The sequence below is a fragment of the Astatotilapia calliptera genome, chromosome 16 (assembly GCF_900246225.1).
Source record: "Astatotilapia calliptera chromosome 16, fAstCal1.2, whole genome shotgun sequence".
In the NCBI taxonomy this organism is placed as follows: Eukaryota; Metazoa; Chordata; class Actinopteri; order Cichliformes; family Cichlidae; genus Astatotilapia; species Astatotilapia calliptera.
Window position 1 is genome coordinate 6389439 of NC_039317.1, and position 15994 is coordinate 6405432.

A 15994-nucleotide genomic window follows, 5' to 3' on the forward strand; every position below is an offset into this window, starting at 1 on the left:
GTGCAAAAAAGCCAGGATACATTTAACAATAAAATCTTGCTACCTTATTAAAATTCTATACTAGATTAATAGAAGTTGGCTGATCATTGTCATTGTTAGCTGCAACTTATGATCCATTAGCTGTAACTACTAAATCCTCAAGTAAAAGAGGCTGAACAATGATGTAACCGACTTTCACAGTTCAGCTCCCTCAAGGTTGAAGCAAACCAATAAAACTCTTCTTCAGTCCACATACATATGATTCACTATAAGCATTTGATTGATGAGTGTACTTGTATTTGAAGTTCTGATATCTTTAAAAGAATAATACCTAACACAGGTTGCATTTTAGTGCAATTTTGATTTTATGTCGTCATATAAACTGGTTATGCTGCTATATTTGTTTTGTAGTATTTTTATTTTTTTAATTCATGGATGAGGAGTTAAATACCACATATGTAACTCTAGATGGATACATTGAGGTTAACAAGTACAGATATGTTTATTTTTGTATTATCTTTACATTATACATTATAATAATATGCAGTAATTCTACCATCGTGTATGTGATCTGGATTCATAAAAACCTTCATGAGCCTATGTACATTTTCATTGCAGCTTTGCTACTTAACTGTCTCCTTTACAGCACAAATATTTACCCAAAACTTCTGATTGACTTTTTATCTGAAAAACAAGTCATAACATATTCAGCCTGTCTCTTTCAGTTTTTTATGTTTTACACTTTAGGCAGTTCAGAGTTCTTTCTCTTGGCAGCCATGGCTTATGACAGATATGTGGCTATTTGTAAACCTCTTGAATATCCAACTATCATGAACAAAACCACTGTGATCATTTTCCTGGTCGTATCTTGGCTTATACCTGCTGTTCATATTGCAATCCAAGCAATAGCGAGTGCTGAAGCAACATTGTGTAACTTTAATTTAAAGGGAATATTTTGTAACAATGCAGTTTACACTCTTCACTGTCAAAGATCAAGATTAATTACCGTCTTTGGTGTGGTTGCATTACTAGATCTCGTAATACTTCCTATGATCTTCATAGTTTTCACATACACAACAATATTTATTGTTTCTTATCAAAGTTGTAAAGAAATTAGGAAGAAAGCTGCAGAGACCTGTTTACCCCATCTGTTAGTTTTAATCAGTATTTCCTGTTTAAGTATCTATGATGTAGGCATAGCTCGAGTGGAATCAGATTTTCCAAAAGTTGCTCGATTACTAATGACATTACAATTATTGCTCTATCATCCATTGTTTAATCCATTCATTTATGGGCTCAAAATGAAGGAAATTTCTAAACAGTTAAAAAGATTCTTTTGTCATGCCACAATCATTACGTGTATTAATGCTAATGTGCCTTAATTGTTATGTAATCAGTTTGCTGAAGTTACTCAAAACGTTTTTCATTCAACATAATCAAAAAGTAAAACATAAAAATGTCATTTTTACTCATTTAATTATTCATAAATTATTGCTATTCTTTTTCGCAGGTATAGTTCATATCGATAATAGGACAAACTTCCTCAACAAGTTTTTCTTTAGTTTCTTATAATTACAAGTCTAACAGAGTAATCAATCTTTTCAAAGAAAACATATTTAAGCAAAATAAATGACATTAGTTTTAATTCATTTCACACATTTATTTTTTTAAGTTGTATGTTGCAGTGCTCCGTACAATGCTCATCTAACCAGGATGTAATATCGACAGTTTCTGAGCTACAGAGTTTTGGTTACAACCTAGGTGCTTTGGAGAAGCCATTAATGAAAAATGTATGCAGTTGTTTTAACATAAACATATTCATTCTGCCATAGGTAAAATGATAGGTAATTAAATCAATTTTCAAATTAATGTCTTTAAACTTTTATATTTCTTCATTTTTACATTATTGCTAATTCTTATTTACGATATGCTAGTGGAACATGGGTGGGTTCAGAATCTTCCCCATAATATCAAATATGGTATCAAGAATTTCCCTGGTTAATATGTATCAAGTTTGAAATTGTAGTATTATAACAACCCAATTAGTCATCATAGCTGTTATTTTATCAGACCGATTACCTTACCGTAATTATCTTAGAGATTCATATGATATTTTAATGTGTAGAGAGAGATAATGAAAATTAATTTTTCCTTAGTGTATTGATCACCTGTTCTGACAATAACACATATATAACAGGCTTATTTGAACCATAGTGGGACAGACACTCATCACAGCAAGACCACCCTAGAACATAATAATCTGCAAAACATATCCCTCTTTGGGTATGACTGTTATTGCTTTACTGCTTTCAAGGAGTAGATGCTGTGTATGTTCTGTCACGGTTCTGGGTCAGTTTGACCCAGTATTTTGAGTTGTTATGTTTTTGGTGTGTTTTTGCATTTTGGATTCTTTTCTTATTATGATGATAATGATGATTATGACTCTATGTTTCGGTTATTCTTGTTTAGGGATTAGTTCGTAGGTTTTTGTGTTCTCATGTTTATTGCAGGTTTAGTTCAGTGTCTAGTCTGTCTCTCTGTGTCGTGTCTGCGTGTTTGTTTAGTGGTGTTTTGTTTCCTGTTTTACTCTGAAGGTTCATGTTCCCGTCTTATGTCAGTGTTTCTAGCTTTGTTCCTCCTGTCTCATTAGGTCTTATTCCTCCCAGCTGTGTTCCCCTTCTGTCTCTAATTCCTTGATGACTGCCTCAGTGTATTTAAGCCCAGTGTGTCTTTGTGTCAGTGTCAGATCGTCTGTTATCCTCACCTCGTATTTTCGTAGTTTCCCTTATTGTGACACTGTGTTTCATAGCCTGCTTAGTTACTCTGTGTTTATAGTTTTTTCCATAGTTCCTTCACAGAGTGTCTTAGCCTTTTTAGTTTACACAGTGTTCTCTGTCTTCTTAGTTTTCCCAGTTTCAGTGTTCCCTAGTGTTTTTGTTATGCCTTCAGCCACAATAAAGGCTTGCCTTATTTTGGAAACCTAGTTCTGTCTCCACCATGTCTGCTCTTGGGTCTACCTCATTCTTCACACCGGCGCGCCCCGCCGTGACATGTTCCAAGGAAGAACCGAGGTATAAACCATCAACACTTTATATGGAAATGATAAGTTGTGCTACAAGTTATGAGAGTTGTGTGTCTGTGTACCTGACTGTATAAGGGAAGCCCAGCTCTGCTTCCGCTTTAGAGACGCTGGCTTGACTTTGGCTGACTGGACTCTCTCTCTTGCTGCAAAGTGAATAAAACTCACTTCAAAGACACTCATCAAGTGTTTGTATTTTATTTTTAAAAAACTTCCACGACAAGATATAGGTGAATATTCATATCTGTGCATTCCCAGGTGCTGCCAGCTAAATCTAAGTTTTATCACTCCCACTTTTCCATTCAAGCAATCTCCACCACCAGCATCTTGGCTCCGAGGGGTCCTGCTGAAGAATATCTGAATATAATAACCTTTTTGTGTTGACTGTCAAGTTTACTTTATTTATATAGCACAATAATTAACAGAAGTTGACCAAAAGAAAAAAGAACACTTACATTTACATTCCAAGTCTTAAAGAAACCCAGTTCCTAAATATATGGCAAGCTGACTTGTCTGTTTTATTGTGTTAACTATTTCTTGTGGAAGTGATTTAGTTGTCATTAAAATGTGCTCAGAATTTTCAAATTGATGATGATTTATTTGATAAATCAAGACACACGGCTCTCTGCCATATAAGTTAAAAGTATCAAAATCAGTACTCAGTATCAGTAATGCTGAACCTGTATTTACTTTGCAGTGTTGCAGACCACTAGGAGCCAAGCTTCTCATTTGACTGTCATGAAACGTCTGTGTGCTGGCAGGAGAGGACCCAAACACAAACTCATGGAAAACGGGACTTAACTCAAAATACAGCTTTATTACTGAATGGGGGAAAAGGCGATACAAGACAATGCTAAACTAAACTGGGAAATTCTAATGCTAATCTAATCTAATTACTCAGGGAAACACGGGGAGAGACACGCAGCCATGAGGGAGGACCAAACTGAGAGAGACGTTGACCTAAATACACAGAGGGATGACAGGGACGTGAGGACACGCACTGCCAATACGAATAACCATAACGAGACAGGGGAAGCTAGACTAAACGGAATGAACATGAAAACATGGGACCTTTACAATAAAAAAGGAAACATGATGTGTAAGTGGAGGAGAAGCAGGCTAGATGGAGCACGGGAAAACGAGGGAGAGCACAGACATGGCGGGCTCTGGAAACATGATGGATTAAAACACAAGGATGGGAAACAAGGCACAAGGACTCACACAACTAAATAAACACAGATGCACAAGGGGAGACAGAGGGCAAAGACACAAGGGGAAATCTAATAAACCTGTCATGATTTGGCTGTGTGGCAGGCAGGAATGGACCCAAACGCAAACTCAGGGGGACAGAACTTAAACTCAAAAGCACAGCTTTATTGCTGGGAAAACAGATCATACCAACAATACAAAACTAAACTAAACTGGGAAAAACTAATTATAATGTGCACCAGGAGATACAGGGAGAATCACACAGCTATGAGGGAGAACGCAACACAGAACTGAGGGAGACGCGGACATAAATACACAGAGGGTCAACGAGGAAAGTAGTAGCACATGGGGAACACAGCTGACACTGATAATCATAGCAAGACATGGCAGGAGTAACACAACACTGACTCATGCTGACGGGAGACTGTCAAAGTAAAACAGGAAGTACACAGGGGTGCAGACAGGGGGGCAGGAGAGAACAGGGGGAGAGCACAGACATAACAGACTGGGGGAAACATGAGATAAAACACAAGGAGGAGAAACGAGGCATGGGGACTCACAGATGTGTGGAAACACATGGGGTAAGGTCACGAGGGGAAATCTCATAAACATTACTGAACAACCTATGAATCATAGAATAAATAAAGAACAAAATACAAAAACACAAAAAAACTAAGAACGCTGGGTCAAAAGGACACAGGACCATGACAAAACCATAGTGAACAGAATAACCTAGGAACCAAATAATACAGAATGATCAAAAATATATGAAAACTAAAAAAAACTGGATCAAAAGACCCAGGACCATGACATTAACCCTCTGGGGTCCAGGGTATAATTGGCCACTTTTCACTACTTTTGATTTCATCTCAATATTTCTATGGCATTATTTTAGTGCCTCTATTCTGAGCGCACCTAAAAAAAAATTGCAAGCGCAAATGTTGCATGTTGAGGAGAAAATTATTTTGCCAAACAAAATTCATTTCTGTGTACAAGAAATATATTTTAGTGTTTGCGATTGTCATTACACACAATAACAGCATTTTGTCCAAAACTCAAATGAGGCAGTGGCAGAGGAATGCAGAATGGCGGAGTTTAAAATATTAGTCTTTCTGGATCATGAAATAAACTGATGTTGCCGTATAAACTTCAAATATCTGCTCAGTTTATCAAGACATCACATATTTGCCAGAGTGCTCTAACTTTTTCGGAGATGCCTGCTACCCACCAGCTGACCCCAAAGCTGGACTGGAATCGGGCATACTGGGAATTTGCCCGTTGGGCCAATGGTAATTTTATGTTTTTATGTTTGTTTGTTTGTTTGTTTTTGTAATGGTATAAACAATGAAAGGTGGTGGATTTGCCAATTGGTCATGATGGACTCTGGGCTGGACCAATTACAATACATCCGTATTGAGATGAAAAGGAACGCAATTTGTCCTGTACTTCTGCTAGAATGAAAAACAGAAAAGCTGGAGTTATTCTGTGTCTTTACGCTGCACAGCTGCCTCTTCTTCTTTCATTCTCCCCCCTCCTACTCCTGTTGCTACTTCAATCATGAAACTAGTCAATGATCAGCTGATCAGCTTTTTTCTTTTGTTTGTTTATCGCCCACTTTGCACCAGAAAGAGGAAACCAGCGGATGTCGCGCTAAACAACAGCAGCACATTTAAGCAGCTGTTGTTAGAATTAATTTAATATTACTTTCTAGTATCAGCTGATGTTTACTGGAGCCACAGCTGTAAAAGCTGCTTGTCATGATATGGGTTTGGATATCTGGTGAGAGGGAAACACGAAGGTGAAATCAAGAGATGTCCTCAGTGGTCATCTGATGTAAACTGTTTAGAACTCATACATATATACCAACAAGACAGTGTACATCACTGTCACAAAAGCGTTTGTTTTCATCCAAAGGCTTTATGGTTTTTCCTATAATACCTTGTGGCCACTCTCTAGTCAAAATGCCCAGACCGATTTTTTGTCCCAGTCAAGCTGACCAGGTGGTCAAGGTGCGGACTCACAGTCTCTTGCTTCTACAGCCGAACATAGCAGGTGGGCTAAAACTTTGTTATCGGTAAGCTGAAGAAATTAATCTCTAACGAGTTAAAATACCATCAGACTTTATGCTGCTTCCTGCTTAATTTTTTGATGTCAATCAGTTGTTTTACAATACAGTGGAACCTGGACTTACGAATACCCCATTTAACGGAAAATTCAAGTTACGACGGCACTTAACAGCAAAATGCCCGTGTAACGAAAACCGCTGGCTCTGATTGGCTGATCCTAGAATGCCTACAATGCCCACAATGCCTTCCAAATCATGTGACAACCCCCTTGGCTTTCGTACTTGCGCTTCGCTGTTCCACTTGAACGACGTATTGTTGTTGCAGTTAGCAGTTAGCAGTTAGCAATTAGCCTATAGCCTATCGTTCACTCAAAAAGCGCGATGGGTGCTTCGACTAATTTCGTAAGTCGGGGTTCAACTGTACTCAGTATTGAATACTTGGAGGTAATTTTTAGTGTATTTCCTCTTGTACTAGTAGGCCTATGATACAAGCGGGATTAAGCACATCTATTCTAATACTCCAATTCGTGGACTGAGTCCTTGTGTTTACATGTTATTGAAATTATTTGCACTTTGTTCGGTTTCTGATAAGCGTTTGTGTATTGCTCCAACAATGACTTTATATCTGATGGATCTAATGAATGTTTACCATGAAAAGTGAATTATATGGTGACTATAATTCCTGAATGTTTGAAGCCTTGTAGATAATCTTTAACATTGCTGCAGGTTACAACTAAATTTTGAAGACTGATACTTTCAACTTTGAAACTTGATATCTTAATGTTGTTCAACATGACTGAACTGATAATGATTGAATTGATGATAGCTGATCGGAATAGTAGTTACTGCAGTGTGACACTACTTTAGTTTAATTTGTGAGAGTTATTCCTAAATTGTTCGTGACATATATTGGACCATTGTTTATAGGTCAGGTTTTTATATGGGACAAATCCAAAGACCAGGTCAGCGATTCCAGAACCCAGAGTGTTCCGGTGTTCACTGGACGGCGAGACAACCCAAGATCCTAGGAGACGATATACATACACACGCACAATCATTTGCACATTGATCGACTACAATCCTCTACTGTACAAGTAGTACGGTAGGACAAACAATCACACACACACACTCCTCATCGGATGGACTCTATTGCAATACACCCGTTTGTCATGGGCCCCACCGTTACCATTTGGACTTAAAAAAGACTAATTCTTTACTTGTGCACAATTTTATTTTATTCTATTTTTTTGCTACTTTGGGGGAATTTTTTATTTTTGAAGATCTGTTAAAACCTGTTGTAATTCTGTGTTGTTAAAAAAATAGTTGCTGGTCCGTTTGTGTATCCACCATGCTTCATCTGTGTGTTCTCCCTGCTGTCATCCGTCGTCATTCTCCACTGATCATCCTCCTTCATGATTGTAGAGTACACCCAGCACAGACACACGCACACACAGGCAGGTATAGCCAACTTCCACGTTTATTGATATATTTGTATTTTGACAGCTGACTCAGTCGCACCGTCTGACAGCTCGAGCCCAGCTGATCTCTCCTGGCCGCTCCTCCTCGTCTCACTATAAACACAGCGGAGGAGACCATCATCAGTCCATAAACAATATCAGCTGCTCTTACCGGCCTCGCGGCGCCGCCCCGTTGAGCCTTCCGCTCCACTCCTCCCCTGCAGCTGCGCCCGGGGCCACGCCTCCGCCACAATGATCATGTCCTGGTTTGTGTTCACTAGTTTAGTTGTTCTCAGTTTAGATAGCCTTCTGTTCCTTTTGCCGTTTGCCCATTTTTATTTTGTGTTTAATAAACCACCTTCACACCTTTAGTGCCTGCGTTTGGATCCTCCTTTTCTTTCTTCCACACGGCTCACTCAACTCGCCGTGACAGTACGGACCAGCCAGATATGGATCCAGCGGCATTCAACCCACCCAGCGAGCTTCAGGAGGCCGTTATCGACTCCGCTTCAAGGTTAATCAATCTGTGGGTAGAGCATGAGGAAGGAGCGTTTCTCTATGCTGTGGAAGACAAGCTGCAACAACTTATTTCCGGTTACCCCTGGTTATTGGGCTCACTGCACCCGATCGTACAGAATTTTGTTCTTCACAAGCTTCACCTTCACCCTCCCGCCGCTACCGCTCGCCCACTCGCTTCGATGGAGGACGTGCCGTCCGACCCGCCGGACAAGGAGTTTCCCGGCCCGTCGGAGCCGTCTCCAAGGAGGAAGCGACGTTTGCGCCGCCGGCGCGGCACTCCACGGCCAGATGGTTTTGCTGGGTAATACAGACGTTTTGTCCAGGGATATTCAGCCATTGTCAAGCCGTTGCATGATCTCACTGCTGGTTATTCACCTTCCCAGAGGAAACTGAGACGAACTGTAAAGCCAGAGAATTACCTCAACCCCAAAGAGCCATTTGGAAGACAATGGACGCAAATGTGTCAACAAGCTTTTGAGTCCATTATTGACAAACTTACTTCTGCCCCAGTTCTGGCATTTGCTGATCCCAGAAAACCATACACACTCCACACTGATGCCAGTGCCACAGGTCTTGGTGCGGTGCTGTATCAAGAGCAGGATGGAAAAAACAGAGTTGTAGCATATGCCAGCAGAGGTCTTTCCCGGAGTGAGTCAAAGTATCCCGCCCACAAATTGGAGTTTCTTGCTTTGAAATGGGCGGTGACTGAAAAATTCCATGACTATCTTTATGGTGCTCAGTTTACAGTTGTGACAGACAGCAACCCATTAACATACCTCTTATCATCAGCAAAACTTGACGCTACCGGTTACAGGTGGCTTTCAGCTTTGTCCACTTTCACCTTCAAATTAATCTACAGAGCAGGAAAGCAGAACTTGGATGCTGATGGTTTGTCTCGCCGACCTCATGGTGAACTGTCTGATGATCCTCTGTCACAGAAAGAACGTGAGCGAATCTGGAGATTTGCATGGCAACATCTCAATGAACCAGATTATGTCTCTATTGACCACCATACCGTCAAAGCAGTTTGTGACCGTCATCTGGTGTACAGTTCAAGCACTGATCCTGATCTTGCTCTGGTGTTATCCATGTCTGTCAATGTCAACAGTCTGCCTGACAGTTTCACGGACGACATCCAGTTCACCTCCATGGTACTCCCCCGAATCTCAACAGCTGACCTTGCAGCCAAACAACGCCTCAACCCTGTCATTCGGCATGTCATAGCTCAGGTTGAGCGAGGAGAGTCACCACCGCCATTCCTGAGGGAAGAACTTCCCGATTTACCTCTATTACTGCGAGAAGTAAATAAACTGGAGCTCTATAACACCCTTCTCATCAGGAATAGACAAGTGGGAAGTGACTTCACATACCAGCTAGTGCTACCCGAGGAATATCGACCAGTTGTACTACACCACCTACATGATCAAATGGGTCACATGGGAATTGACAGAACACTAGACTTGGTCCGTTCCCGGTTTTATTGGCCTAAGATGACGAGTGATGTGGTCCATAAAATAAGACACTGCAAAAGATGCGTGAGACGCAAATCTCCATCTGAACGAGCCGCACCTCTGATCAATATCAGAACCTCTCAACCCATGGAACTGGTGTGTATGGATTTTCTCTCTGTGGAACCAGATCGTGGAGTCAAAGACATACTTGTCATAACTGAACATTTCACAAAATATGCCATTGCTGTGCCAACACCAAACCAGAAAGCCAGGACTGTTGCCAAATGTTTATGGGACAACTTTCTTGTGCATTATGGTATCCCAGAACGCTTGCACAGTGACCAAGGCCCTGACTTTGAATCCAGAATCATCCGAGAGCTTTGTGAAATGGCTGGGATCCACAAAATAAGAACCACTCCATACCATCCAAGAAGCAATCCTGTTGAACGGTTTAACCGAACATTACTGGATATGATAGGAACACTCACAGCTCAACAGAAATCTCTTTGGAAAGATTTCGTAAAACCCCTGGTGCATGCATGCAATTGCACAAGAAATGATGTTACAGGTTTCTCACCATATGAGCTTATGTTTGGCCGCCAACCTCGCTTACCGGTGGACTTGGCCTTTGGACTACCCCTTGCCAAAGAAGGATCAACATCCCACACACAATATGCGGAAAAACTAAAGTCCCACCTAGAAGAAAGTTACAAGCTGGCCATCGAAAACTCAGAAAAGGTGATGAAACGTAACAAAAACAGATTTGATAAAAATGTCACTGCGTCACAGCTGAATGTTGGAGACAGAGTTCTTGTGAGGAAAGTGCGGCTAAGAGGCAAACACAAGCTTGCAGATAAATGGGAGTCATCTATGTACATTGTAGTGAAGAAAGCCGGCACTCTTCCTGTGTATACAGTTCGACCCGAAGGCCAAGACAAGCCCCTGAGAACTTTACATCGAGACCTCCTACTGCCCTGTGGGTATTTACCACCTTCTGAAAAGGAAATGGTTACTAAGCAGAAGAGAAAAATGCCTGTCTTACCCCTGTCTCCTGTACGTGCTGATGCTAATGGCAATGATGAAGAGGAACTCATCTCATACCTACCTGTTCCTTTCTCTGCTGAACCTGTCACCTTCACAACAACCATTGACTTACCCAATACTCTGCAACCTGTTCCACTTATCAACCAGCCCGATGTCCCTGTAGTATTGGCTACAGAGGTAGAGAACGCTATTCTCTCAGAGGAACCTGTACCTGTTGAAGAGGAACAAGTTATTGCTAACGGAACTTTGGAAGCTGGCTTTGAGCCAGTTAATCTTGCAGAAACTTCTCATGATGAAGAAAGTCTGTCTTCTGATTCAGAAGCATCCAGAAATAACTTGTCACAACACTCACCTACTGAATCAGAGCCTCTGATTCCTGAGGCAGAACCACCCTTGAGGCATTCAACCCGCCCCAGGAATCCTCCTGATCGGCTGCAGTACATCAAGCCTGGTAAGCCTCTGTTAAAGAGCGTTCAGACCTTTCTGCATGGGTTAAGTTCTGTCTTCTCCTCGCTCTTCAAGACGATGAAGAAGAGGAGACGATGCCTTCACACCTCAGCAACCAGTCATTCGCTGCCAGCCTAGTCCATGTACGAGGATGTCCATGAGATTAGGGGGGGGAGAGTGTAACCACGGTAACTTCTGACCCCACTTCTGCCAGTCCCTTTATTGTGGCGGGAATAAACCCTGTATAAGTTCCGGGTAAATCAACTGCATGTTCCCTGCTCTTCTAGCTGCTGTTGTCCCTGTGGTTGGCGTACTTGTCAGATATCGACAAATTTTACACTACAGACCAGTTGACAGCGTGCAATAACCCGGCCGATTCATTCATCTTTACACTACCTCACAATCGACTCAACGGTGAGTTATTTGTTTGTTTTGTTTTGTCACAATTAATGAAAATGCAGAGCCGCGATCGCACATCCTAAAACGCCGGTAAGCTAATGCTAGGCTAGCGACAGTAAATCAAATCAAATCAAATCAAATCACTTTTATTGTCACATCACATGTGCAGGCACACTGGCACAGCACATGCGAGTGAAATTCTTGTGTGTGAGCCCCACAAGCAACAGAGATGTGCAAACACAACAACACAAACGAGCAAAATACAAGAATGGCCAACCTGAAACTAATAAATATATGTACAATATATAATAGTGTATGCATTTCTGGATGTGTATACTAAATATTTTCCTACGTGTGTGTGTGTGTGTGGTGTGTGTGTGTGTGTGTATGCACATTTTTACAAATTAAATAGTTAAAAAAAATTAAAAAAATAAATAAATAAATAATAATAATAATAATAATAATAATAATAATAATAATAATAATAATAATAATAATAATAATAAAATATATAAAATATACAGAGTTGAATATGTGCAAAACAAGTGGCATTTATATACAGTGTGGAGTGCATAATGTTAAAGTTCCAGTAGTGAAGCTGAGGTGTCTATGACGTGTTCAGCAGTCTGATGGCCTGATGGAAAAAGCTGTCTCTCAGTCTGCTGGTACGGGACCGGATGCTGCAGAACCTCCTTCCTGATGGAAGTAGTCTGAACAGTTTATGGCTGGGGTGACTGGAGTCCTTGATGATCCTCCCCGCTTTCCTCAGGCACCGCTTCCTGTAGATGTCTTGGAGGGAGGGAAGCACACCTCCAAGTCCACTATCAACTCCTTTGTCTTTGCGACGTTGAGGGTGAGATGGTTGTCTTGACACCAGTGGGTCAGGGCGCTGACCTCCTCCCTGTAAGCTGTCTCATCACTGTTGGTGATAAGACCCACCACTGTAGTGTCGTCCGCAAACTTCACAATGATGTTGGAGCTGTTAGTGGCTGTGCAGTCGTAGGTGTAGAGTGAGTACAGGAGAGGGCTCAGTACACACCCCTGTGGAGCACCAGTGTTCAGTGTGATGGGGGATGAGGTGATGCTGCCCAGTCTGACCACTTGGCGTCTGTCAGACAGGAAGCTAAGGATCCAGCTGCAGAGGGAGCTGCTCAGTCCTAGATCCTGCAGTTTTCTGTCCAGCTTCGAGGGAACGATGGTATTGAATGCTGAGCTGTAATCTACAAACAGCATCCTCACATACGTGTCTCTCTTCTCCAGGTGTGACAGGGCAGTGTGTAGTGTCAGGGCTATGGCATCATCAGTGGACCTGTTGTGGCGGTATGCAAACTGTAGAGGGTCCAGTGAGTCGGGTAGTGCAGAGCAGATGAAGTCCCTGACCAGCTTCTCGAAGCATTTGCTTACGATGGGGGTCAGGGCTACAGGTCGCCAGTCGTTCAATGAGGAGATGGTGGAGGATTTGGGTACAGGGACGATGGTGGCCATTTTGAAGCAGGCTGGGACTACAGACAGAGAGAGGGAAAGGTTGAAGATGTGTGTGAACACTCCAGCCAGCTGAGCCGCGCATGACCTGAGGACGCGGCCGGGAATCCCGTCCGGACCAGTAGCTTTGCGTGCGTTCACCTTCCTGAAGCACTTCCACACATCCTCCTCAGACACAGTGTGCGCACTGACGTCATCCGCGGTGCGCACACTGTCCGGTCTCATGGTGTTCGCTGTGTCGAATCTAGCGTAGAATACGTTTAGATCCTCACATAGAGAGGCCGTGGTCTGCGGTGTGCTGGTTTTCCCTCTAAAGTCTGTGATCGTGTTTAGTCCCTGCCACATACTCCGAGGGCTGTCAAACTGTTGCTCCACCCTGTCCCTGTACTCACGTTTGGCTGCTTTGATCGTCTTCCGGAGTTGGTAATGTGCGTGTTTGTAGTCCGATGTGTTCGCGGAGGCAAAGGCGGTGTTCCGTGCCGCGCGAACATCTCCGTTAATCCAGGGTTTTTGATTTGGGAAGGATTTGACTGTTCTGGATGGGACGACATCTTCCACGCATTTCCTGATAAATCCACAGACTGAGTCTGTGTATTCATCAATGTCTCTGGCGGCCACGTGAAACATTTCCCAGTCCGCGTGATCAAAACAGTCCCGCAGCGCAGACTCCGATTGGTCCGTCCAACAGTGCACCGCCCTCCGGGTTGGAGCTTCCTGTTTCAGCTTCTGCCTGTAGGCGGGCAGGAGCAGGATGGAGCAGTGATCTGATTGGCCGAATGGGGCGCGGGGGAGGGCTTTGTACGCATCCCGGAAAGAGGTGTAACAGTGGTCGAGTAGCCGGTTTCCACGTGTGTTGAAAAGGATGTGCAATTACTAGTTTTATTTATTGAATATTGTTGCTTTTGTTTATTCCATTATGGCCGAATGTTGACTTAACGTATCTAGAGTTGAACGAGTGATTTGAATTTTGTAGTTTTGTCCGTTTTGGATGTTTTTTGTTACTTTTCTGATGAAATGCCAAAACGGCCTATGAGATTTTGCATTGAGTTAAATTCCACTGAGATTATTGAATCTGTTGCGCAACACCTGTGATTAAATGAGTTTTGTAAATATATTTGATTAACTTTGGATAATGTTTATTAGCTTTATTGCTGATATACTTTGATGGGACCCATGAGAATGTTTTTCTATAATAGTATTTTGAATGAAATTCATTATAAGAGATGATTGTTTATTGATTGTTGTATGAAACATGGCATTAATTACTTGTCTTTGTTATTTATGGATTTATGTATTTTGTCACGGCAGTAGAATGCTGTTTCATTTTCTTCTGTGATAATTTATGTTTTTGACCTTGTTTAGGTCAGGTTTTTTTTTTCTCCCGCGATCAGCCCTGATCAGCGCGGGATGGCGAGCCACCCGACCACCACTACGTTGCAGTAGGAATCGTAAACCTATGGACTGAATTAAACTGTTGACACATGACCTATCACAGGTCCATGGAACTAAACTAAATCTCATACTGGATCACACCTCATCCCACCTCCTTTTGGAACCTAATAAGCTGTTTTGTATTGTCAACATTATTTTTGTTTGTGATATATATGCATATTTTTTTAGCTTTTTGTACATCTGTCTATACATTTCTCAAAAATATATATATTTTGAGCTCTACTTTGGTTTCCTGTGCTTTATTCACACACTCAGGCTCCATAGTCGAAACTAATTCTGATAGCTCATTGTCTATGAAGCTGCAGTCAGGTGCCCTGGTCCTTTAACCGCGTTACATGGGACATATAAGCAGCCGGCTGTGGTGAGTGAAAGGGACACTTTTTTTGCTGCGTCAGGTTCTGTGACTGTGTTTTCTGGAGCTATTTTTTGTGTGTCTTCTGAAGATAACAATGATTTTTCCGTCGCACCCATCGCCACTGTTCCAAAGACTGCCTTTGCTGAGCCCGCATTCAGGGTTAATGACTGTGTTCACGCTATTGTTTCTAAACCTGGAGTTACTGAGTTTAGCACTACGAGTTTAGGGAATGACTATGTTAGGGGAGCCTTTTCGTCTGCATCGGTTCCTTACGGTAAAGCAATAAACTTCCCTGAAACAGTTTTTCCTGACCATATCCCCCCATCCACACCTTCACCACAATTCAATGTGGGGTCTGTAACACAGTTAGCAGTACAGTTATTAGTTCAGTCAGCAGCCCAGCTGCCCTCAGTTCAGTATGCAGCCCAGCTGCCCTCAGTTCAGTCAGCAGTCAGTGTCTGTCTCCACTGGAGGGCCTGAGAAGCCCTTCCAGCCTCAAGTGTCGTCTGCTGGAGGGCCCGAGAAGCCCGTCCAGCTTCATGCCTTGTCTGCTGGGGGGCCAGAGGAGCCCGTCCAGCCTCAAGTGTCGTCTGCTGGAGGGCCCGAGGAGTCTGTCTAGCCTCATGCCACGTCTGCTGGAGGACCCGAGAAGCCCGTCCAGCCTCATGCCTTGTCTGCTGGGGGTCCTGGAGGACCCAGCAAGCACATCCTCGCGTCAGCTGGAGGGTCCGGGGAAGTTTGTTCAGCCGTCACCTGCTGAATCATCCCCTGCGACTTCTACACCGTCACCGGCAGCATCCACATCTCCGCCTGCAGCATCACCGTCAACTGCAGCATCACCGTCAACTGCAACATTACCGTCAAGTGCAGCATCACCGTCTGCAGCATCACCATCGTCAGATTCCGCAGCCATCCCGCTGCCGTCAGGTTCCGCAGCCGTCGTCCCGCTGCCGTCAGGTCCAGCCTCTGTGTCTTCATCCAGCCTCGCCTTTCCTGGTCCAGCTTCAGCCTCGCCTTCGCCTGGTCCAGCTTCAGCCTCACCTTTGCCTGGTCCAG

General features: G+C 42.8%; 1 protein-coding gene across 1 annotated transcript; it reads left to right on the top strand.

Moving 5' to 3' along the window:
- Positions 1-395: 395 nt before the first annotated feature.
- On the top strand, positions 396-1361 carry LOC113007336 (olfactory receptor 13C2-like). The gene has a single exon (XM_026143781.1). The coding sequence runs from the start codon at positions 411-413 to the stop codon at positions 1359-1361; it is 951 nt and encodes a 316-aa protein (XP_025999566.1). The 5' UTR covers positions 396-410.
- The last annotated feature ends 14633 nt before the right edge of the window (positions 1362-15994 follow it).

Coding starts and splice junctions, on each gene's coding strand:
- LOC113007336 (XM_026143781.1), top strand. CDS start 411: ATGGATGAGGAGTTAAATACCACATATGTAACTCTAGATGGATACATT.